We start from the raw sequence: 25095 nt of genomic DNA, 5'->3' as shown, positions 1-25095 counted from the left end.
TTGTATCAGAGCAAGGCCTCATGGAACCAAGGAGAGCATTGCTGACAGTGTGGAAGCTCATGGAGCCATGGGGTCATTGTGGCAGTGTGGGGCTGCATGGAACCAATGGTCCATTGTGACACTGCAGAACCTTCTGGAATCAAGGGGATCATGTTATGCTCTGGAACCTCATGGAACAAAGGATCCATGGTGACACTGCAGTGCTCAGACCATTGTTGACAGTGTGAAAGCTCCTGGAACCAAAAGTCCATTGTGACACAGCAAGGCCTCCTGGAACCAAAGGTCCCTTGTGGCTCTGTGGGGCTTCCCAGAGCCAAGGAGACCATTTGGACACTGTGGGGCCTCATGGAACCACCTGGCACTGTGACACAGCGGGGCCACATGGAGCCAAGGGGCCACTGATACACTGAGGAACCTCATGGAACCAAAGGTCCATTGTTACACTGTGGGGCCCTGTGGAACCAATGGGACCATGGTGACACCGTGGTGCTCCATGGAACCAAGGGGCCATTCTGATTCTGCTTTGCCTCATGGAGCCAAGGGGCCACCATGACACTGCAGGGCCTCGTGGAACTAAGGCAGCCTTGTGACACTGCGGGGCCCCATGAATCCAAGGGAACATGGAACAAGTGTGGTTGGCTTGGCCTGACTGGCTCAACTGACTTCAGCATGCTGGGGGTCTGTTCTCATGTGCCCCTGAAACCCTGGGGCTCTGGGCTTTCCTTCCTAAGGAAAAGAACCATCCATCTTCCCAGGTGCCCATGGCCAAAACGGACACTCCCCCTGAAAAATTCCCTATATGCAAGGGTTCTCCCAGAGAAAAGCTGCCAGGACAGAGAGCTCTGGCTGGCCTTGGCCTCTGGTGGTCACCTCTCATCTCAAGGAAGGCCTGAGGAAAGAATTTGAGCAGCTTTGACCACTGGAACATCAATGAGTCTCTCCTCCTCTGAAAAACTCAGATGCTCTTCTGATCATATGTGTCATTTTTTTTCTCATTGTATATCATTCATGAAATATTATTTTCAGCTAAAAACTCCTATTTTTCTCACTCTACAGTGTTATCTGACACAAAACATCTCCCCTACATATGGATCCACGTCACCTGTAAAGGCAAACACAAGAAAGAATTCAGCAGGAATGATTTGTCTCTGCTCCCATCTGTCCCATCTCCTCTGGAGCTGGAGGTGCAGCCCCAGCACTGGGCAGGGCTCAGGGCTCACAAGCTCAGCTCCCACCCAGAGAACTTGCAGAGCCTGGGCTGCTCTTCTTGGCCCCTGCACGCTCAGCCAGGCTGAGATGGACCCTGATGGTTTCTGGGCCAGGCTCTCTGAGCCCAGCCCAGCTCCCTGCAAGCTCTGCCAGCTGCCCTGAGCTCTGGGCAGCACCAAGGGCCTCTCTGAGCCCAGCCCAGCCCAGCCGGCTCTGGCCCCACAGCTCTGCTCAGGCCAGGCTGCTCTGGGCACTGCCCCACGGCCTCAGCCCCTGGCAAGGGCACAGCAGCAGCTGCAGCTGCCACAGGACTCAGCCCCACCATGGGGGAAGGTGCCTGGCCAAGGGAAAGGAGGCTCCCTGGCTGCCCTGCTCTCCTCTGCAGGAGATGCTGAGAGCTCTGCAGCCCCTGCTGCCATCCCATCTGCCCAGGGCAGCACAAGAGCCCCGGCCTTGGGGCCCTCGAGAGCTGCTCCTGATCCAGGCCCAGGGCCCATCCCAAAGCTGGGGCAGCCACAAAGCTGTGCCCATTTCTGTTCATTCCTGCTCTGATCAGGATGGATCCTCAGAACCTTGGAGGTTGGTGATGAACTTTACTTTTGCAGAGGCCTCTTCTTTCTTGAGCTCTTCAGTTGAGAAACTCAGTGACAAAGGCTCATTCACATTTGTTCAAAACACCCAAACAAGACAAGCCCATGGTAATAATTTAAGTCTTCAATTCTTCTGTGGTTAATTAGACAAACTTCAGAAGTGTATTCAAAGGGAATCTACTATATTCAAAATAATGAATTGTTTTGTCCTGTTTAGTTTTCTTTCCCTGTTTATAGATTGCTATCAGCAATCCTCATTTGATATTGATCCCCAGCCCCTCCTAATGCAGTTTGAACAGATATGAAAATTAAGACCCTCCATGGCTGACAATCAATCAGACTTTGTCCCTACCCCCTCCCCACCATTTCCCTCATCCAACCCCTGGCACTCAGAGCAGCTGAGGAATGGAGTCACATCCCGGGGTGTCCCCAGGGCTCAGGATTGGGGCCAGGTCAGTGAAATCTCTTTATTGCTGATCTGGACAAGGCCATGGAGGGCACCCTCCGTCAGTTCCCAGGTGAGCCCAAGCTGGGTGGCAGTGTGGCTGTGCTGGAGGGCAGGAAGCTCTGCAGAGGGATCTGGCCATGCTGGAGCCATGGGCCCAGGACAATGGGATGAGGTTCACCAAGGCCAGGGGCCGAGTCCTGCCCTGGGCTCACAACCACCCCAAATCCCTGGCTGTGCCCTGCCCCTGATCCCCACAGCCTGCCCTGTTTCCTTCATCCCTGCATTGCCAGGGACTTTCTGGGACAAGGGAGCTCTGCTCTGGGGATGGAGGGAGGTGTAGGTGCCACCGCTGGAGTGGGAACCAGAACTCACCAGGTTTGTGTCCTTTGGGGGTCAGGAACTGGTGGGACTCAGAGGCACAGGAAGTTTCTCTTCATGGCCAACAGACCATGGTTGAACAGGACACAATTCAGTAACAATCACGCTCTTCCCTGAGCCATGAGCAACGTCCCAGGAGCGTCTGACATGTCCACCATCCACAAGTGATTTCCATACTAAAATTAATTTTAGAAAAATATGGTTCTGTGATAATTATAAGCACACTTAAACTCTTGTATCAGGATGCCCATCCTGGAGTGGGGGAAAAGCAGCCTGAACAATTCCTGATTTGCAAAGCTGTCAGTGGTGGATGGAGAATGGGGTCAGGCTGCTTTTGGTGTTGGGGAAATGCTGAAACCAGCCTGACTCATTTCATCTCCTCCTGTCCTGGCTGATCTCCCCTATTTTTCCCCTTCCACCCATTGGCTTTTGTCTCCCCCCAGGCCCCCCAGTGAAGAGCCTGGCTCTGAGTTCTCCATCCCCTCCTCACTGGCACTGCCAGGCTGGGATGAGGAGCCCCTCAGCCTTCCCTGCTCTGGGCTGGACAAGCCCAGCTCCCTCAGCCTCTGCTCACAGCCCAAGGGCTCCAGCCCCACCTTGGAGGCCCTTCCCAGACCCTGCTCCAGCTGCCAGACATCTTTCCTGCCCTGGGCAACCCAACCCAGGCCACAGTGACCTGGATAATCCCCGTCCTTGCTGTCCTGGTCACACAGCCCAGCCCCTTGTCCCTGAGTCAGGTTTTGGGGTGGATCCTGTGGAACATCCTTGGGGGAGGCTGCAGCTCCAGGTGGACCAGGGGGATACCAGGGGACAGGGACCCTGCTGGGCATGAACAGCTTTGGACTTCTTGGGGGAAACTGTGAGGGGGGTCAGGGGCAGAGTGACCAACCCAGTGACCTCACACAGCCCTCCTGTGATGTCACAGCCTGCTCTGTGATGTCATAGCTTATTCTCTGATATCACTATGCTGGTCTTTGATACCACAACCCACTCTGTGAAGTCACACAGCCCTCCTGTGATGTCACACAGCCACCCCGCCCCCTGTGATGTCACAGCCTGCTCTGTGATGTCACAACCCATTTTCTAATGTCACACAGCTGGTCTCTGATGTCACAGCCAACTCTGTGATGTCATAGTCTGCTCTGTGATGTCAGACCTCTGCCGTGTGATGTCTCACCTGGTTCTGTGATGTCACAGAGACAGCCTATGATGCCATAGCTGCTCAGTGACCTCACATAACCCACTCTGTGGTGTCATAGCCCACTCTGTGACCTCATGTTACCAGATGATAAATTGCCTACACCAGGTGAGCACACACACTGCTGCTTCTCCAAACACACTGGCCTAAGAAACCACACAATGTCCATTGTGTGAGAAGGGGAACTGAAATTCACCAGCCTCAGTGTCCTGCCAGCTCAGCCAGGCCCACTGGAACATTGGGGTCCACGAGCACCAGGGACCACCAGAGACCCCCAGGACAGAAGAACACATGGATAAAGGGGAGGGGAAATGAGTTAATGATTTCAGGGAAATTGTTATCATATGCATCACAGTGAGTGCAGCCATGACAAACCTCTCTGGTTCCCTGACTTCAGGGCGAGGGTGGCGAAAATGAAAAGGAGCGGATTCGATGGAGTTGTCTAAAAAGAACTTTAATAACAGGGTGAAAAACAACAAATGCAGAGAAGACAACCACAGTATGAGGGACAGGATCCAAAGACATGAGACAAAGGGGAAACAACAATATATACACTTGGGGGTGGAACACTCTAGAACAACAACCATCTAGGGCAAACAGGTAACCAATAGGGGAGCAGAACTGGGACAACTTAGCATAACAACACCAAAGGCTTCTGGGGGAACTCTCAAGATCACCCCAAGATAAACAAATGATTCTCAGGGTTTGAAACTCACGCTCAGTGCTTTTGGGGTAAAATCCAGTTGAGTCTGAGTCACAGCTGGGCCAACTCCACACATATGTATGTTTAGTCTGGGACAATCAATGAATATGTATGCAAAATACAGAATGTAAACAGAAACTTTCCTGTACTCAGCATGCACAGCTTTGGGAGGAGCTATCCCCCTGTGCATCTGGCCAAATAATGAATGCTGCTTCTTAATGCTACATTGGTGTTAAGGAGTTTTTATTTTACTGCATTTTTGGTAACAATCCCACTCCCAAGGAAAGCTCTGTCTGCTGCTGTTCACAAACAGAGAAGGGCTAGTGGGGGATGTGGTGGTTGGAGGCTGCCTGAGGCACAGCCACTATGAAATAATCGAGTTTTCAATATCCTGTGAAAGAAGGAAGGGCACGAACAAAACGTCTACCCTGGAATCAGAAAGGGCAGACCTTGGCCTATTCAGGATGTAGATTTGGGGAGTACTGAATCAGGTCCTGATTTTTTAAAGGGAAGCAGCCTTTAAAAACAAAGGTGTCCAGGAAGGATGGACACACCTCAAGAAAGGAATCTTAAAGGGGAAGGAGCAGCCTGTGCCTCTGTGCCAAAGTTGAACCAGAGAGGAAAATTACTGTCCTGGCTGGGCATGAGCTTTTTGTGGGAACTCAGAAAAAATAGGTCAGGCAGCTCAGGAAGTGTTTAAGGATGCTGTTGGGTCATGCAGAAAGAAAAGTAGAGAGATGAAAGCTCAATTAGAGCTTCACCTGGCCACTTCTGCAAAAAGTAATAAAGAAAAGTTTTTATAAATAAACTAACAGCAAAAGGAGGAATAAGGAGAATCTCTACTCGATAATGGATGCAGTGGGGAACAGAGTAACTAAAGATAAGGAAAAGGCTGAGCTGCTTAACACCTTGTGTATCTCAATTTTCAACAATAAGACAGCTTGTCCTCAGGACAAGTGTTCTCCTGAGCTGTAGATGGGCACAGGGAGCAGAACAGCCCCCCTGTAATCCAGGAGGAAGCAGCTGGGGACCTGCTGAGCCACTCAGATGCTCACAGGTGTCTCTGGGAGCAGATGGGATCCATCCCAGGGGGATGGGGGAGCTGTGGATGAGCTCCCCAAGCTGCTCTCCATCATTTACCATCAGTGCTGGCTCAGCAGGGAGGTCCCAGAGCACTGGAGGTGCCAATGTGAGCCCATCCCCAAGAAGGGCTGGAAGGAGGAGCTGGGGAACTCCAGGCCTGTCAGCCTGACCTGGGTGCCCGGCAAGGTTATGGAACAGATCACCTTGAGTGCCATCACAGGGCACCCACAGGATGGCCCAGGGATCAGAGCCAGCCAGCGTGGATTTCAATGTCTGCACTGATGATCTGCATGAGGGGACTGAGTCCAGCATCAGCAAATCTGCAGATGACACCAAGATGGGTGTGAGTGTGGATCTGCTGGAGGGTAGGAGGGCTCTGCAGAGGGACCTGGACAGGCTGGATCCAGGGCCCAAATCCAACAAGGTGATGTTGAACAAGACCAAGTGCTGGGTGCTGCACTTTGGCCACAACAACCCCTGCAGCGCTACAGGCTGGGGACAGAGTGGCTGGAGAGCGGCCAGGCAGAAAGGGACCTGGGGCACTGATGGACAGCAGGCTGGACATGAGGCAGCAGTGTGCCCAGGTGGGCAAGAAGGCCAATGGCTCCTGGCCTGGATCAGGAATGGTGTGGCCAGCAGGAGCAGGGCAGGGATTCTTCCCCTGCATCAGCACTGGTGAGGCCAGGCCACACCTCGAGTGCTGTGTCCAGTTCTGGGCCCCAATTTAGGAAGGCCATGGAGGGGCTGGAGCGTGTCTGGAGAAGGGCAACAAAGCTGGTGGGGGGTCTGGAAGAGAAATCTGGTTGAGAGGACATGAGGGAGCTGCGGTTGTATAATCTGGAGGCTCAGGGCAGACAAGGTGGTGTTAGGGTGAAGGTTAGAATTGGTGAACTCAAAGGTTTGTCACAATAAACCTGAGTGGTTTCCCTGGCGTCCCCCAGCCCTTGCTGGCCCCAGGGGCTGATGGCATTTGTGCTCCCTCAGGTTCATGTCCCCACAGCAACAGCATGGGGGTGCTCCCCCTGCTGTGTGCAGTGCAAACAGGGGCTGCTGAGGCAGTGCTGCCGTGTCTGTGCCTGCAAGGATGGGGCACCTGTGTGAGCTGGGGGAGAGGCCAGGGCTGCAGAGGGGGGATGTTGTTGGCAGCTGCATGAGGACGCTCTGGGACGCTGCCCTGGGCTGTGCAGCGCACTGGGGATGGATTAGCCCCTGCTCTGCTGCTCCTTCCCGTCTGCCCCAGGGCCCTTGCAGAGCCCCAGCCATGCTGCTTGCCCCCAGCCTGCCCACAGCCAGCCTGAGGCTGCTCACGGGGCTTTTCTGTGCTGAGCATTGGCCTGGCCGTGTTCTTGAGAGAGCCTGGGCAAGGAGCCTGGAGCCCCCAGGCCCTGGGCTGAGGCGTCAGCGCTGCCCCAGCAGTGCCCATGGCCTGTCCCTGCTGCAGCCCCGGCACTGCCACCCCCAGGGCTGTGCCCGGCCCCCAGAGCACTCAGGCCCTGCAGCAACACCAGGGCCAGCAGGGCAGCGGGGCAGGGCCACGGCAGCAGCACTGGCAACACCAAGTGCTGCTGCTGCTGCTGGGCACAGCTGCTGGGCCAGCCCTGATCTGCCCCAGCTCTGCACACAGACATTGCTGCTGCAGCTCCAGACATGGCAACAAGAGGGGGATATCCAGGGAAAACATTGCTGGACTATGTCAGTGAGGAGCTATGCTCTTGATAGCTTCAAATGAAATAAAGGATTTATTTCATTTGAAGCTATCAATAGCACAGCTCCTCACTGACACAGTCTGTGGGTCATAGTGAAGGTGTGGAGAAAAAAAACGAGATATGGCAGATTTGATGGGTTTAGTTTAGGGACAATATTAAAAAAGGAAAACAATGAAAAAGAAGCTCCAAATTGAAACCAACAAGAAGTATCAAAGACAACTTTTATTACAAATTATTTTCAGAAACTGCCCAGCAGTTTAATGTTTCTTAAATTGTCCAGTCGTCAGTCTCCACACTGCAGCCTGGAGCTCCTGGTTCCTCAGGCTGTAGATGAGGGGATTCAGGGCTGGAGGCACCAGCGAGTACAGAACTGACACTGCCAGATCCAGGGATGGGGAGGAGATGGAGGGGGGCTTCAGGTGAGCAAACATGGCAGTGCTGAGAAACAGGGAGACCACGGCCAGGTGAGGGAGGCAGGTGGAAAAGGCTTTGTGCCGTCCCTGCTCAGAGGGGATCCTCAGCACGGCCCTGAAGATCTGCACATAGGAGAAAACCATGAACACCTGTGCAGCACATGCTGAGTAGGAGATGGTGCTGGTGTCCCAGAGGGAATTGTGCATGGCTTTGGGGACAGTGGTGCAGATGGAGCCCAGGTCGCTGAGGGCCAGGTTGAGCAGGAAGAAGAACATGGGCGTGTGCAGGTGGTGGCCGCAGGCTACGGCGCTGATGATGAGGCCGTTGCCCAGGAGGGCAGCCAGGGAGATGCCCAGCAAGAGGCAGAAGTGCAGGAGCTGCAGCTGCCGTGTGTCTGCCAATGCCAGCAGGAGGAAGTGCCTGATGGAGCTGCTGTTGGACATTCCTTCACTCTGGGCATGGTGGACTGTTGAAACAAGACATTGACAGGCTCTTTGAGTCAATCCTATGGGTTATTTTAGGAATTCTCTAAAAACTACTCCTCTACATGTGGCGGAACTTCACTCAACATTTTTATTTTTGAGCTTGGGTTTGTGCTCCTGAGTTCCTGCCTCATCTTCAGCATTGCTCTCAGCCTGAACCCTGGGAAGCCCAAGGGAAAACAGGGCTACCTGTGTCCCAGTGCAGTCAGACCTGCTGGTCCCCACACAGGTGCCCTTTGCTTATTGCGCCTTCCTCTAGTTCAGCATGATTGAAAATAAAATGTGCTGGAAAAATAAAGTGGAGTTTTTAAAGACTCCAGCTTTAAAGTCAGTTTCTCTAAGCCCTTCTCTCTTTCCCTGTGCAGCCGGACAGGATGGGATACCAAGGGTTGCTCTGTCTCTCTGCTGCCCAGAGTTGTGCCTACTGGGAGCTGTTTCTCTCTATCCAAGCCTTGTCCCTGCCAGTGCTGCCAGAGCCCAGCCCAGCCCTGGGGGCTCAGCTCTGCCCTGCAGACCCCTCCCAGCACAGGGCACTGCCCAGGGGCATCTCCCTGGCAGCAGGGCCTTAAGGGCAGGCCAGAAAAACAGAGATGCTGCAAGCCAAGGTGCTGCTGCTGCTGTGTGTAGGGAGAGGAGGCTGAGGAGGCACTTTCTGAGGGAGATCTGAGGCCCATCTGCTGATGCCCAGGCTGACAGTGCAGGAGGCTCAGTGACACAGCCAAAGCTGACAGCCCCTTTCCCTTCCCTTTAGGAGAAAGCTGAGAGCAGCCCTGGCCATGCAGCACCATCTCCAGAGCAGGAGGAATCTGCCCTGCTGGGGGTGGCTCCTTGCACCTGGAACTTCTCCCCTGCAGCGTCCATGGGGAGCTGCCAGGCAGGCTGAGAGCTGCCCCTGGCAGGTGGCACATGCCCTGGGCTGGCCAAGAGCCCTGAGGGCTGCAGGAGCTGCTCTGCAGGACAGCCCTGGGCAGCCCTGGCTGCAGCCCCAGCTTCAGCCCCTGCAGCCATCCCTGGCAGCAGGAGCCGTCCTGCCCTGTCCCTCTGACGGTGCCCAGGGCAGCCCCGCTCTGCAGCACATCCTCCTCCTCCTCCTCCTCCTCCTCCTGCTCCTCCTGTGCCACAGAGAAACTGGGAGAGTCCTCCTGACACATCCCCCAGGCTCTGGGGTGTGCTGGCTTCAGGAGATCCCTCCAGGAGCACAGGGGACATTGCCCTGCACCCACACACTCACCATGCACAGGGCTGTGAAGATCTTTCCCCAGGTGAAGTCTCAGCTCAATGTCTTCCCAATCCTGATTGCCTTCAGCCTGTCTCTGCCTGGCTCCTGTGCCCTCAGTGCCTGCAGGCAGAGCCCTCAGCCCTGCTGGGCTGGGAGAGGAGCTGGCCCTGGAAGAGCTGTTCCTTTAAAGCTCAGCAGCACAGACACAGCACAAGGACTTTAATGAGCCTCTCAGGGATTTGGTGTTGTTTACATCAGAATCAGTCCCTGAGAGAGTCTTCAAAAAACTTCTCAAGAACTCAAAGTAAAATTTAGACTCCAAAGTTTCTGAAGTTTTAATGGGTCCCACTTGAGAGACACAACTGAGCAAGTGTCCCCAGGTTCCAGTTAGAGCAGAACACTGCAGGCAGTGATGACAGCTGGGGACAAACAAGGCCAAGGTGTCTCTGGTGCTGAGCAAAGCTGGATGTGTTTGAGGAATGCCAAGGGCCAAGGCCTGAGCCCCAGGGCCTGGCCAGGCAGATTCTGTCCCTCCCTCCTTGCTCAGGGCTCTTGCCGGGATGGGCACTGGCATGTGGGGATGGGCAATGCCAAGGGCAGGAGCATGGGGCGGCCCCTGCCTGGCTGCTGAGCAGGGACAAGGAGGCCATGAGGCCCCAGGCCTGCAAGGGTCACTTGTCTCCTGCTCCTGCCTCAGGCCCAGGCCCAGCAGCCATGGCCAAAGTGCTGCCCAAGTTGGCTCTGGCAGGGCTGTCTTGCAGCTGCTGCCTATGCCTGTGCCCTGTGCAGCCCAGGCTGTCCTACGGTGTCCCTGCCCTGCGCCTCTGTCCCTGCAGGCTCTGGGAACAGTTCCCCCTGTATTTTTTTGGACACACACCTTGGCAGATTGGAATGTTGTCCACATGGATGGCTACAGAACACCAAAACATACATTCTCATCCCTTTTTTTCTGAAAATATAGGATCATAAGTCCCTATACTATCCTTTGGTGGTTTTCATTATAATGAAACTGACCTTTCTGAATAGAAGGGTGTCCTTCTTTGTGTGTAATATCTAATACAAAGGTAAAAATAATTTGGAATCATTTTAGGCATTGGAAATCATGACCATAGCACTCCAGGAAGGGGCCAAGTTAGAATCCATGAGTTTTGCAATACAACTATTGTTCTGGAAGCTTGAAACATAAGTGAAGAGGACAACTGGGAAGTGACTTTGTCCTGCAGCCTTATGTTGCTTCTTTTTTAACAAATTTGTGTGTAAAATTATAACTAATCTGATGTCACTTGTATTTTTAGAGGAAAAAAAGGGTGATTAAGGGTAACTAAGGCCTATCCATAAGACATTCTATAAATCTTTAGATTACTGAGCCCCAAAGGATAAGTTATCATGGTATACCTTGATAAAAGGTCCCTTTATCAACACCATATGGACCACCCCACAGTTGGCCTTTGGACACTCAACTTTTCAGCTGCCTCATACAGACATGTTCATACACACAGACAAGAGTGCAAAAAGGTTTCTCATCTGACTCCACCAGATCCCACTGGCTCTGCAGAGCAGTCAGAAAATACACATTGAGTCTAATGAGGAAACAGGGCACTATGGAACAGTGCAGGCTTGGCCTTGCAAGCACACTGATCAGCATTCGTCAGCATCTGTCAGCATGACTGACCCCACTTATTGTATTCTTCCTCTATTTTCCTATGTCTATTTCTCTCCAAACCACCTTGATCCCTCCCTTTTCCTTCTCTGGTTCTTCCCCTAAGATTCCATATTAAGTCTAGTGAAATTCAAAAATGCTGCTTCCTTGCACCCCAATATTAACCCTGTAACACTAGGCACTGATACCAGCCATTCTGCAAAGCCGTCTGGAGAGCCACTCTGCTGACTCATGGTGATAAGTTTTCTTCCCAGACCATGAGGCTGAGGTGCTCCTGGAACATCTGGCAATGTTTTTATTTATTTATTTAGAAATTTATTTTTAAATTTAATGTATTTTATTTATTTATTTAGCATCTTTTACCGTGGTCCACATGTTCCATATGGTATACCATGTCCCCTACAGAAGACTCCAGTATCACTGCTCTTACTTTCAAAATGGAGATAATACAGAATAAACTTCTGTCCTTCAGTGGAACCAAACTACTGACAGAGGTCTGATGTGAATATCTCCTGGTCACCTTATGTTACAGTGATTGACAGGGGTGTTGGCTAAAAAATATCTCCCAGGGCTACAGCCATCTTTTGACAATGTGGAACAGGTCTTGGACCACATAATTCATGTTGTAAAACTCATCCCCCGGCTGCCCCACCTGGCTGAGCCCTTCCTTTGCTGACAGCTCTGCCTCCTGCCTGCCTCTGCCTGCCCACACAAAGCCTTGGACTGTCCCAGACTCCTTCTGAGGGATGTGTTGCACCACAGCCCTGCCCTGGGAGGGAAATTTCAGTCTCCTTATGTCCAGTCTGGACCTCCCCAGCTGCTATTTTTATTAATTCTTTCTTTTTCTGTCTTTTTTCTATTATGTCAAAAGGATCCACCATCTCTGAAAGCACCCTTCAGTCCCTCCCTGGGCTCTCCTCTGCTGTCCTCAGTCTCCACCCCACTGAGCACAGAGCTCCTCTGTCCCTGTACACTGCTCATGTGCTTGAGGCCATGGGTGCCTGAACAAGGAGGACGGTTCTTTTCTACAGGAAGGAAACCACAGAGCCCCAGGGTTTTGAAGGCAGATCAGAGGCAGTCACCAGAGGCCAAGGTGAGCCAGACCTGTCTGTCCTTGCAGCTTTTTTCTGAAAGCAACCCTTGGATATTTGGGGAGTTTTGGAGGTGGAATTCCATTTCAGCCATGAGTGCCTGGACCAGAATGACAGTTCTTCTCCACAGGAAGGAAAGGGCAGAGCCCCACTGTTTCAAAGGCTGATTAGAGGCATCCCCACGGAGTCCAAGGCCAGCCAGACCTGTTTGTCTTGGCAGCTTTTGTCTGGGAGCAGTCCTTGGGTAGATGAACTTTGGGAGGCCAAATCCCAGTTTTGTCCATGGGCGTCTGGATAAGAAGGACGGTTCTTTTCCATAGGAAGGAAAGTACAGAGCCCCAGTTTCACAGGCAGATGAGAGCTGGCCCTCAGGAAGCCAAGGGCACCTAGACAGTCCTGGCAGCTTTTGTCTGGGAGCTATCCTTGGATATAGGGAATTTTGGAGGCAGATTCTCAATTTGGGCTATGGACACCTGCATATGAAAGATGTTTTTTCCATGGAAAGAAAAGCTTGGCCCCCCTGTGTTTTGAAGGCAGATGGGAGATGGCCCCCAGGATGCCAAGGCCATCCAGAGCTGTCTGTTCTTGCAGGTTTCATATGGGATAATCTTTGGATATAATCAAATATGGAGGTAGAATCCCAATTTCAGCCATGAACCCCTGGAGGAAAAGGAGAGTTCTTTCCCACAGGAAGGAAAGCACAGAACTCCAGGGCTTCAGGGGCAGATGAGAAGCAACCCTCAACATGCCAAGGTCAGCTGGACCAGTTGAGCCAAGCCAACCAGAACTTTTCCATGTTCTTGGATCCTTGGGGCCCTGCAGCATCACAATGTCCACTTGGTTCCATGAGGCCCCATAGTTTAACAGGAGATCTTTGTTTCCCTAAGTCCAGTGATATCACAGTGGTCTCCTTGGGTCCCTATTAGTACAGTGGCCCCTTGCTTCTATGTGGCCTCTCAGTGTCAAAATGGTTTCATTGGTTCCATGGAACTGTGCAGAGTACCACAATGAACCCTTGGTTCTATTGGGCTCCCCAGGATCACAATGGACCCTTGGTTCCAAAAGGCCTGGCTGTGTCACAATGGCCCCTTGGTTCCATGGGGACTCAGAGTGCCAGAATGGTCTCATTGCTTCCACACGTCCCTGCAAAGAGCTCCTTGGTTCCACAAGGCCCTGCAGAGCCCCTTGATTAAACAAGGCCTCAAAGTGCCATAATGGTCTCCAGTATTCCATGAGACCCTGCAGTGTCTCAAGGGCACCTTGGGTCCATGAAGCCATGAAGTACAGAATGGCCTCTTGATTCCATCGGGCTTCTCACTGTTACATGAGTTCCTGGTTCCACCAAGCCCTGTAGTGTCACAATGGTCTCCTTGGTTCCCCAGAGTCAGAATGTCCCCGTGGTCTCATGGAGCCCCACTACAATCCCCTTGATTCCATGAGGCCCTGCCGTGCTACAATGAACCCTTAGTTAAACGAGGCCCTGCAGTGTCACAATGGCCCCTTGGTTCCAGTGGGTCCTGAAGTGTCTTAATGGTCTCCATGGCTCCATGAGGCCCCAGAATGTAATGATGGACTTTTAGTTCCATCAGTTTCCATACTGCAAACAACAGTCTCCTTGTCTCCACAGTGTCACAATGGACCCTTTGTTCTATGAGGTGCCTGGCCTCCCACAGCCTCTCAGAGACCTTCTCCCCCTCAAGGTCCCCAAGAGCCCTTGATGGCCCCTCACAGCCCCTCACAGCCCCTCTCAGCCTCTCATGGCCCCTCACAGCCCCTAATGGCTCCTCATGGCCCCTCACAGCCACAGGCCTGGGGCTCCTCCCAAAGGAGAAGGGGTTGGGCCCTGCTTGTTCTCCTTTTATTTCGGTCCCTTCACAGCCATGAGTGCAGAAAGGCTGAAATGGAGCCTTTCCCCAGCATTTCCCTCGGGGTTAACTGCAGGCTGAAGCTCTGTGCTGGTGCTGGCCCGAGCGCCACCATCCCTGCAGCCGCCAGGCCTTTGCTGTCCCCCCGTGTCCGTTCCCTGTCCCCGAGTCCCGCCCGGCTCTGGCAGCAGCAGCAGCCACAGCGCAGGGGGCGCCGGCCCGGCCCAGCCGGGGCTCCCGGCCAGGAGCAGCAGCAGCGCCGACCCCTTCCCACCTGCTCCTGCCTCGGCTCCCAAGGGCTTTTTCCAGCTCAATTCTGGACTAGAGCAGCAATCACCCACACACAGCCCTGACTCCTCAGGGCCCGCCTGTGCTGTCCTGAGCCAGCCCTCAGAGGAAGAAAGGATCGGGTTCCAGCGCTGTTTTCAGCACTGTTTTACTCACCCTGAGGTGATAGCAGGAGGCTGCTGCTGCCTTTGCCTTGGGAATTGGAGAACCTGGCTGGTACAACATTGGATGGGAATTCCACACTCCCCCACTGTTCAGGCTGTAATAGAAGGCACTCACGAGACCTTAAAGCAAGTCCTCGCTCGCCAACGGTGAGATGTCCAAGCTCTGTCCCCACACCTCAGACTTTGTAAAGTGCTCTTTACTATCAATTTTTTGAATTGTTCTTTCGACAGACTGGAGCCACCAGTCCTGAGACACTTCCACCAGCAACACCACAATGGGTTCAAAGTAAAGCCACCTGTCCTTATTAGGGACCCAGACTCTGGAGAAATCCAGGGTCCGGTCCATCTCATCACTTGGGGTCATGGATACGCCTGCGTGTCCATGCCCTCAGGTGTCAGATGGGTCCCTAAGAAATTAATCAAGCCCTATACACCAACAGAGTCTGTTAGCACGCCTCAAGCTGTAACCCCCCACAACCAGGAAGACCCCAATGACCGTACATTTGCACAGAATAGAAAATGCTGCAGGAGGGGAAGAGACTCCTGATATTACCTCTTTTATTCCTTTGCCTCTCCCTCAGAGAAACGCAGTTGTTATGTGTCTTAGTATTCATTATGTGTTCTGCTCTCATTTCATTTCAGGCACCCACAATGCTCCTCGCAATTGTGGATGATGTTCTTCATGAAGAACACAAGTTATTTTGCTGTCATTCATTTCCTGCTGTCCTTGCACTTCAGTGTCTTGTAGCAAGTCATCACTGCCTCCACCAAAAAGCCTTCCTCAGCATGCAAGATCACCTTTGCTGCCATTGTTACGAAAATGATAGATGGTGGGAGAACCAAAAGGCAGAGAGCACCGGAGTGTAAAGGACTGGACTTTTCTCCTTTTACAGCACCGTGTCCTAAGACTGGACTCTGTTCCTTTTTACAGTACCCTCCTCTCCTTTTTAAAACAAAAAAGGGGGAGATGTAACACTGTGTGTCCTATACAGGTTTTATTGTAAAGTTGGTTAATTTTATAAGTTAAGATTTTGGTTTGACCCTCAGTTCCCCCCATGTTCTCCCTCATAATGGTTTGTTCCTCCCACCAGTTACCTGTCCATCATTGTAACCAACCCCCTTTATTTTGAGAATTTTCTATGTCAATCATCCCTTACTTAAGACATGATTTGTCCCCTGAGCCTTTTCCCTCCCCTGTGCCATTCCTATTGGTTCAGTTGTGTCCCTCGCTCCTCCCCTGGGCTTCATTCATTGGTCCCTCGTGGCTCCTCGTGTCACGTCCTTCCCCTTTATAAGTGCCTCCCCAACAGTTTTTCTTGGACACCATTACTGGCCCCGCCTGGGTCATTAACGTGCCTTGACACCTATACATGTGTCCGCTCCTTCCTTCCTTCACCTCAGTGCTTCACAGTCCTGCTCTCGCCTGCATCACCATGCAGCAGACGGAGCCACTGCTCGGGGTTCTCGCAGAGAACCTGGGAGTGGCGGGACCCGTAGTCTCCACCGGTCACTCCAGGAGCAGCTAGCCAGACCCGTCAGCTCCAGTGGCCGCGGGACAGGACTGCAGTCACCCAGTACACAGAGCTGCAGCAGGATGAGGCTCTGCCCACCCATTCATCCCCAAATCTGCAGCCCTCTGGGAAAAAACAAATGCAGGGAAAACACGCTGTGGGGGGTGAAGTTGCGGAATATCCAGCAATGCAGCCTGTTTCTTTTGTAAAGCTTGGCAAGGGATACATCTGAGTGTTTCACCCTATTGCAAAGCTGAGGAAAGGGTGGCAGGCATTTGAGCCAGGTTGTCCTGATCTAGAGACTCTTGGCAACTATCAGGCCCAGCACCGACACTTAGGGCAGCATTTGCTGCAGCTGTCCCATGGCACTCAGCCTGCGAAGGTGCCTGGAAAGTGATTCATCATCTCAAGGCTAACATGAAACATCAAGTTGAATAGAAAGTAGAGCTCTAAGGCCAGGACACTCATACAAGACTCCTTTTTGGCAGCAGCTGCACCTGCAGTGCCGGCTGTGCCACACCCAGCACACTCTCCCCCATGTGCTCAATGCTCCCAGCAAGGACCCTCCTTATTTCTCAGGTTAATGGCATCATGAGGATACTTGGTTTTCCCCAGGGCCTCTGTCATCAGCGCTGCGAAATATCCAACAGTGCTCACAGCTGCAATTGCAATTGTCCCTCTTCCCATAAAAGCACAAGGCTCTATCCTTAGCCTTTGCAGGCACTTTTACTTCTTCTCCATTCACTGTGTCTAGGAAAATCTGACAGACTGGGAGAACTCCAGGAAGCAGCAGGAAGCCGAGTCAGAGGAGCTTTAGTTTGGATATCAGGAAAAAGTTTTTCACCCAGAGGGTGCTTGGGCCCTGCAACAGGCTCCCCAGGGCAGTGGTCACAGCACCAAGTCTGACAGAGTTGAAGAAGCATTTGGACAACAATCTCAGGCACACAGTGTGACCCTTGGGTTATTCTGTGCAAGGCCAGGAGCTGGACTGGATAGTCCTGATGGGCTCCTTCCAACTCCCCGTATTCTACAGTTCTGTGATTCTGGGGACCTATGGGCTGCAGGAGGGCAGAAATAGGTGACAAGAGGAAAGAAATGAGGTTGATTGGAAAATCAAGTCCCTGAGTCCACAGAAGATGCAGGACACAGGACCCTTCCCTCACAGCATTCCCATTCTCTCTCTCTCGGATCCCTTCCCCCACCCACACACTGGAAGGTGAAGAACATCACTGAAAGAAGAAGAACCCACTTGACTCCCCTGTCTATGAGAACAGTCATTGCTCGTGCAGGAGTCACGTTCTCTACCATCATCCCCAGGCTCTGACAGGCTGCCTTCTGAATAAATTCTGGGGAGTTCCACACCATGTGGAGAAGGACTGCAGCAACCTCATCTGCCTCGGAGTCCATGTCCTTCTTCAAGATGGAAAAGAACTCTCCCAGAGTGACAATTGCTGAGCAGGACACCTTTGACTGGAGGTTGGTCACCTGGGGAAGTCATGAGGGGAAACATAATCACCTTGAAAAGAAAACCAGTTTCCTTAGACAAAAGGAAAATTTCCCAGGAAATCACAGCATGTCCTGCCGTGTACAGAGGAACATAAAAGCACGGGAAGTGCAGAAGAGCCCAAGCACAGAAAGGCACTTACTTTGGCACCAATTTCTGGCCTCACACCTGCTTACTGCAGGCATAAAAAAATATATCTCACTAAAGTGTTCTACTTAACCCTTCTGTAATGTCAACTATTTTGATTTTAGGCCCTTTGATTTGAAAAACAAAGAAGCGAATTAAAGTAAGGGATGCTTTCAAACCATAAAGGCACAAGCCATAAAGATAAAAAGTCAGGTGCTCCTGTTCAAAAAAGCAACACCTGTAGTTGAAGCACTCAGACAGGAAACAGAAAACACAGGCTTAGATCTACAGACTCATTTGTAGTGTTCAATTACAGCTTGGACAGAGATTGGGACTCTGGCATATAATGTCATAAGTGTCTCAGTTTCTGCATTATAATGCACCGCACTCAAAGACAAGTGCCAGCTACCCGACCTGCCAGTAAATACAGCTGCACGTACACACAGATCCTACAGATAGCTGACAGACATTAGAAAGAGAAGGTCTGAAACCTGAAATGAAGGCAGTCCCTGAGCACACATGGAGATGAACAAGCACATATCTGCTCTACCAGCTGTGTATGAAGTATAGGGGACAATTCAGAGCAATGTTCTCACCTCACTGGTAACTGCCAAGCAAATCTCACAAAGTCAATAACGCAGGACTTCTGGATGGGACTCAGCCAGGCATGGGATGTTGAAGAGTCCCTTCTTCTTCAGTACCCTGAAAGGCAAGTACCAAAAAGATTGATTTTTCTCTCTACCCAAGAACTAGGCAGCACCCTCTGAAATGACCAGGCTGGCAGCTCAGTCAAACCATGGGAGGTGCTTTTCAAGGAGCACTTAATGAAATCATGGAACACATTGCCACAGGATGCTGTGGCTGTTAAAAGCATACACAAATCCAAGAGGCAAATAGAGGGCTTTCAGAGTGTTCATGTGTGGCCTTTCTGAAAATCTCTGCTATTATGTCCCTCTGTCACTGCTTCCTAGAAGCTGTGAGGCCAGGCCATGCTGCTGTTTCTTGTCACCTCCCTGTACCCGTCCCTGAGACACAGTCCCATCGGGCTGTTACTGGGACAGTATTTTCCTTCTTTGTCAGCCCCAGCAGGCAGTTCAGCCCTGAGAGTCTGCACTGCCACTCTGGAGCTGAGTATCCATTCTTCAGTCTAGTCCTGTGTGTCACCCACTCCAATCCATCTCACACATTCCCCAAAAATGCAGCAGGATATCCCAGAAGAATAAGATTCCACCCCTGAGCAAGAACTGTTGAAACTCTGGCTTTTACCAGAACACTCCTACCTAAAACAACCCCCACAACAGCAACATGTTATTTAAAAGGTGCAAACAACTCCATCTCTCAGCACTTGCTTTGTGCAGGCCCTCAGCCTCAGGAAGGTATGTGAGGCATCAGGGCTGCAGCACAGGGCTGGTGACAGATCCCACAGGCACCCTGAGTGTCATCAGGACCCCCCACACCTGCAGAAGCTCTCTGCACCTCACAGGGCACCAAAGAGAAATGAGGAAGAGAAAGCACAAGAGAAAGGGCAAAGACAAGGAGATGTATTGTGGCCAATTTTTCATGTTTATCCCTGTGAGAATGAAGCATCCACCAGTGAGTGGATGCTAACCCAGACATTGAAAAGACAACCAATATCACTAACATTTGTAGGGTTATCCCCTCTGAGCCTCCTTCTGTCTGTGTAGAATTTTGGGACACATTGTGAGTGTTGACAAAACATCTCAGGCCCATATGAAGCAGTGAGAAGGAAAAGTTGAATTCCAAAAGCGCAAGATTCCTAGAGGATTTTATTTCTTTTTCCTTCTCTTCTGCCATGAGCCCTTCAGGAGTAATGGCAGGCTGAGGGACTTGAAAGCACAACTCAGTCCATTTCTCAAAAAGAGGAACTCCCTGGAGCTGCTTCTGGCACTCACATGCAGGAGTCCCTGCCATTGCTGTCAGCAGTGGGAGCAGAGAGGAATCTTACTCAGTGCCACTGGGCCAGTGGCCCAAGGCACCCAAATCTCTACACTCAAAACTGCTGCCATCCTGCTTCTGCCTTCAGCCAGCAAATCATCTTGTCCCACAGCTTTCTCTCTTCCCTCAACATTTCCTTTGCAGCTCCATGGAGCAGCAGGCAAAGCGAGGAAACAGCACGGACCTGCTGCAGCTGCAGCACTGCTGCAGAGCAAGGCCAAGTAAAGGCTGCTCTCCAGTCTTCATCCTCTCCCTGCTCTGCAGTGTTTTCACCAGTGCCCTTCGGCCCTCTGGGCTCTCGGGGCTCCGAGGCACTAGCAAGACACGCTTCTGACCGACCTTAACGCTAAGAGGGACACAGAGGGAACGGGGCCTTTCTTACCAGTCATCGCTGCCCAGCAAGGAGAGTGCCTCCTGCAAGGACTGCTGTGGGTCTGAAGAGGCTCTGTCCTTCTGCCCACGCCCACGGAGCGGCTCCTCTCGGCGCTTGGCACCAGGGGCCGTCTGCGAGGTCACTGTGAGGAGAGGGTCGGCCATGGGCGCTGCAGCCCCGGGCAAGGCCCCGCCATGGAGCGGCCTCAGCCCCATCTCCCAGCCAGGGCTCCGTGTGCTACAAACTGGCACTGGCTCAGAGGCTTCCCTGCTGTCTGGCTCCTGGGGCTCCTTGCTTGCTCCCAGCCTCCCCCAGCTGGGCCCAGCTCCAGGCTGAAGCTGACAATTGCCCCTGCAGCGCCAGCTCCCAAGTGCCACAGGTGCCACAGCCAGCGGCAGTTCCTGCGGCCGCAGAGCTCCCGCTCCCTGCGAGGCAGCGCTGACCAGCAGCTCTGGTTTCCCAGGAGGGAACCCCTCAGGGGCCTCTCTTGTCTCAGCGCCCTGATTGCCCCCAGCCCTGAGGACAGGGGCACTCTGCAGCTCCCTGAGGAGAGACCTGCAGCTGCCTCGTGATGGCACCAAGCCAAACCTGAACAGCCCAGCCCTGCTGAGCCTGGCTCAATCCCCATGGGGCAACGGCCAGGGAACAACCATACCTGACCCTTCCCACCTGACAGCACCTCTGTTTCCATTGACTTCAAATATTCTAGAGTATCAACTTTTGAAGTAACTCAAAAGTAGATTTGCTGTTCATTCTCAGGACAGACTATGGACCCAAGATCCCAGCTGGGCTGGCTGAGGCAGGAGGCAGTTTGTGCTCCTGGTGCAAGGACAAACCCCTGCAGGAAAAAGCTGCCAAGGAGCAGGCTTACCTGAGGAGCTGCGTGGGAAGCTGCCATCCCCATGGAGGGTGGGTGTACTGGGCTGTAAAGGCACAGTGTCCTGCTTTCTCACGACTGTTTTCTTCATGGCATTATCAGGGTGTTTCCTCTGCACACTAGGAGCTGTGCCATTGACAGGCAGTAGGCTAAAGGCTGCAGGGACCAGAGAGGAGCTTGTAAGTGGAGGGTGCTGGACTGGGCGATGATGGAAAGGGCCAGAGAACTTGCTGGAGCTGGGTAACATCTCTTTGTTATCCCAAAGAACTTCAAGTATAACAATGGTACACTAACATGGGACAGGGATCACAGAATCACAGAATCCTAGAGTGTTTGGGTTGGAAGGCACCTTTAACCACCATCTAGTCCAACCCCTGTGAGCAGGGACATCTTCATCTAGATCAGGTTCCTTAGAGTCCCATGTAAACTGGCCTTGAACACTTTCAAGGATAGACCAACAACAGCTTCTCTGGGCAAATCCTGCTAACTTTTCATCCCCTCCATTTAAAAAAAAATCTCCCTAATATCTAATCTAAATCTCCCCTCTTCTAGCTTAAAAGCAAACTGCAGTGATGCTTCCCCTAAGAAACAAGAAAAACCCGGTATTGCTTTGCCTTTGTTCTCCTGTTGCAGAGGCTGACAGGGGCAGTTGCCAAAGGAAAGTGCAGATAACCTTGCGTGATGGCCTCGGGCTGAGTGCTGCCTCCTCAGGGCCCTGCTGCCACCCTCAGGCAGCGCTCACAGCCCTGCAGGCAGAGCCCCTCAGCCGGGATTCAGTCGGGAACGCTGCTGCCTCCTGCAGCTACAACAGAAGCCCTTCCTGGGGCTTCAGCACAGCTCTACAGCGCCAGCTCCTCAGCAGGGAGTGGCAGGAGAAGGATCTCTGGAGTTTTCATTAGAAGGATGTGAATTTTGTTTCTTCCAGGTTGCAGCCTGGTTGAAAAGCATTCTTTTGGACTCACCTTCCCTGAAGACTGCTCTCCAGGAGAGAGTCTGAAGCCCCAGTGTACTTTGCAAGACAGAATTTTCTACTTTGAAAGACTTTAGAGGTGAAGGGGGGAAGCTGATATTCTCTTACTGACTCAGTGAGGCCATGGGCAAGACACTTCATACCTCTGTATTTTTCTTTGGGAAACAGAATTCAATCCCATGCAAGCTTCCACTCAGATGCAAGCGGAACAGCCCCCTAGTCTGATTGCAACATTGTGCAAAGGGCAAGCAAGTGGTCAAAAAGGAACACCACAAGTGTAGCCACCACTTACTTGCTTCAGCTGCATCCCCAGGCTCAACCGCCTTAGGAGGAAGCTGCAAGGATGTTTCATTTTGTCTCCTCTTCATCTCTTTTTCCAAAAGCTCCATTTTCTTCCTCTCAATGTTCTTTTCAGCCAACTTGCCCAATGTAGCACAGACCTAGGTGCAATGGAAATATATCACAGACTGTAGGCAGAGACACACAAACCAGACACAACATCTCATCAAGAGCACAGAGTCTACAGAGTGCCATAGGCTTCAATGCAGCTCCATATATATTCCAATAGTTTCAGAGGAATGCCTCCAGTCCTCACCTTGGCAATTACACACAGTGAGGTGGAACACTGTAGTGCCACAACCTCCCACTGCTGCAACTGCAACCTATGTCAGGAAGCCCTGCTTGAAGCATGAAAGTGATAGGAGTGCTCCAAGACAGATGAAGAGCTCACATGACAGTGAGCAGGCAGTTCAGTTCCTACAGGCCATGGCAGGAGAAAGAAAACCATGTGCAATACCCAGCAAGGAGGGCTAAATGAGCTGTTGCTTAACACTCATGGCCAGGAATTGCAGCTGTTTCTCACTTCCTGGCTTCTGCAAGACCCAGCTCTCAAGGACTTGGTCTCTGAGACCAGGAGACCAAAAGGAGGAGACTTGTGAAAACAATTTGCAGAAGTATTGATGTTCATGAGCAGAAAACTTGAGAATGAGAGGGCTGTGAGGTACAGCCACAAAGGTAACTAGGAAAATCAAACTCTCCCATTTGAATTTGCAGCCTTGCTTACACTCAACATCAGAATCTTTGCTTCTCTGCTTCCAAGGGTGCACTTTTCTTCTCTGCTTCCAAGGGTGCACTTCCAAGGGTGCACTTTGCCCATGTTCACTGATGTGTAGCTTGCTCGGTCATTCAGAACTTCTCTAAAACAACCTTTGCACATAAAGAATGCTTCTGGCATGACTTTAGCACCATCTCCAAACCAGTGACTCTGGCACCACTGGAAATGGCCAAGCAATTGCCCTGTAGTTGTCAAATATATTCCCAAGAGAATCCCCATCCCCCAAGGAGTGGAAGATGATGATTTTCAGTGACATTTAGGGCCAAGCACTGAACAGCCACTGGAAAGGAATTCTGCTCATCCCTGTCCTTATCCCTTACCTTTCCAGAGCTGTCCCTCAGCTCTTTGTCCCTCGTAAGACCAGGACTTCTGGGATGATCCATCTCCTTGGCCTGGCTCAGTGAGAGGCCTGGGAATGGAAAAAAAGGTTCCTGTAAATCTCTGGCAGACTTCAAGCCCCCAAAAATTCCATGCTGGCCAACAGGCAAGACAGGTTCAAGATTGCAGAGCTCTCATAAAATACAGAGATTGGGCTTGAGAGCAGCAAGGTACAATGCCTAGACCCTCTCCCAAGGGATGGGCTACTGGCAGCAGACATGACATGGCTCTGTTGGCCAGCAGACTGAAACCTGCTGCATGATAAACACCTCAGCCCCTGCATGCTGGAGGGCCTCTGTGTCTGATAGAGAAGGGCAGAGATGGAGATTGCTCATGACAGAGATTCTTATCTGCCCTTATTCATGCTGATTTTAGTAAACATCTTTTTTTTGGTTCCTAAAAGAAGTCCCAGGTTTGAATATCTGGATGCATTTAGATCAACATTTTCTTCTCTTTGTTGGAATATTTTAGAGGACATTCAAAGAAAAGAAAAAGAAAAGCCTAGGGTGATACCCAAACATAAATTGTGTTCTTGACACTAGATAATTCATTTTCCCCAAGGATTTTCCTTCTCAACTATATGAGATTGGGCCACTTTGGGGCCAGCCTGACTAGAGGTTGATTTTCTTAATGCAAGTAGAATAATGGAGCTCATTCTGGAATACTCTCCAACAGAGCTGTTAAAATTCTGAGAACCAATCATTCTATACAACAGCTTCACAGAGGAAAAAATCATGAGGCAGCAAAGTAGAAAAAAAACAATGTCATAAATCAGGACTTTTTGCTCCTGCAGAATGGCCAGCTTAATAATAAAGGAGAAGAAGATAGGGGCTTTGAGGAAGGAGAGTAATTCTGGATGGAAGGCAAGACCTTGGAAGGTAAGAGCATCTGGGAAGATGGCAGGGAAACAACAGATCTCAAAACAACCTCCTTGGGACCATGGCAGTCACTCAGGTCTGCAAAATGTAACAGAGGCTGCGATGCAAACCTAAAGCATCTGAAGCTCCACATTTCATGGAACAGACTTCCTGGAAGCTTCTAAACAGCTGCACAGGGAAACATGCTCGTGCTGGCAGAGACTTGAGGCAGGCCAGGGGAAAACCCTGAGCCACTTCCCAGAGCTAGCACAGGCACAGCCTGGCCTCTGGGCTGCCCTGGGACAGCAGGGAGCCCAGAGCCCTGTGCTCTCCAGGAATGGCTCAGCTGCACATGCATGCTCCTGCTCCTCTCCCTGCCCCACAGCTCAGCAGCCCTACAGCTCCAGGGGCACTGGCAGCAGCACAGCTCCTTGCAGGGGCACATGCAGGGCACAGCTGTTCCCTGGCAATGTGCACAGCCTCTCTGGGCAGCCACAGGACCCTTCCTCCCAACAGAGAGCGGCCCAGCTCCCCCCTTACCTTTTTGTGAGGCTGATCCATGCTCCTGGGGCTCCTGGGCCAAGGCCCCCTGAGCCGGCCAGGAGCCCAGGGCTCCATTCCCAAGGTCGGGGTCCGTCACATGAGTCTCCAAACTGAAGGGGTCTGTGGGTTCCCTTGGGAACAGAGGCATCCCAGGTCCTATCTTACACTGAGAGCTCTTTTCATTATTCCTCTGTGTTTTTGTTGTAGATTTAGAAGAAGCTGTCAACCAGGTACAAGAGAAGAAGTGAGTTAATTGAACTCACACCTTTATAATCAGCCCTTTTAATGATTCAGGAATTCAAAGTGTGTTTTAGTTACTGAAAAGATTGCTTGGTTTTTTATTTTTCATGAAACTAGCATCAGTTTAATTTCTCTGAACAATGTGGAG

The 25095-nt window shown here is 51.7% G+C and overlaps 2 protein-coding genes across 2 annotated transcripts in view; both read right to left on the bottom strand.

Moving 5' to 3' along the window:
• Window positions 1-7572: 7572 nt before the first annotated feature.
• The window catches only part of LOC136570481 (olfactory receptor 14A16-like), a 223271-nt gene continuing 205748 nt past the window's right edge, over window positions 7573-25095 (bottom strand). The window contains exon 2 of the mRNA XM_066570947.1: window positions 7573-7878. Within this exon, the coding sequence (XP_066427044.1) occupies window positions 7573-7878 (306 nt within the window). The remainder of the gene's footprint in view (window positions 7879-25095) is intronic.
• On the bottom strand, window positions 8012-24855 carry LOC136570411 (TOG array regulator of axonemal microtubules protein 2-like). Its single transcript, XM_066570889.1, has 7 exons — window positions 24705-24855; window positions 23250-23338; window positions 22108-22255; window positions 20840-21001; window positions 19978-20110; window positions 18236-18341; window positions 8012-8195 (listed from the first exon to the last, which is right to left on the bottom strand). Exons 1-6 carry the CDS (start codon window positions 24853-24855, stop codon window positions 18269-18271), a joined length of 756 nt encoding a protein of 251 aa, XP_066426986.1. The 3' UTR covers window positions 8012-8195; window positions 18236-18268.

This window comes from Molothrus aeneus, unplaced genomic scaffold (assembly GCF_037042795.1).
Source record: "Molothrus aeneus isolate 106 unplaced genomic scaffold, BPBGC_Maene_1.0 scaffold_34, whole genome shotgun sequence".
NCBI classification, from domain to species: domain Eukaryota; kingdom Metazoa; phylum Chordata; class Aves; order Passeriformes; family Icteridae; genus Molothrus; species Molothrus aeneus.
This window is presented reverse-complemented; position numbering and strand designations above follow the sequence as displayed.

Coding starts and splice junctions, on each gene's coding strand:
- LOC136570411 (XM_066570889.1), bottom strand. CDS start 24,855: ATGCCTCTGTTCCCAAGGGAACCCACAGACCCCTTCAGTTTGGAGACT. Junction 22,256..23,249: donor TGAGGGACAGCTCTGGAAAG/GTAAGGGATAAG, acceptor CATTGCACCTAG/GTCTGTGCTACATTGGGCAA. Junction 21,002..22,107: donor TGGGGATGCAGCTGAAGCAA/GTAAGTGGTGGC, acceptor TGGTCCCTGCAG/CCTTTAGCCTACTGCCTGTC.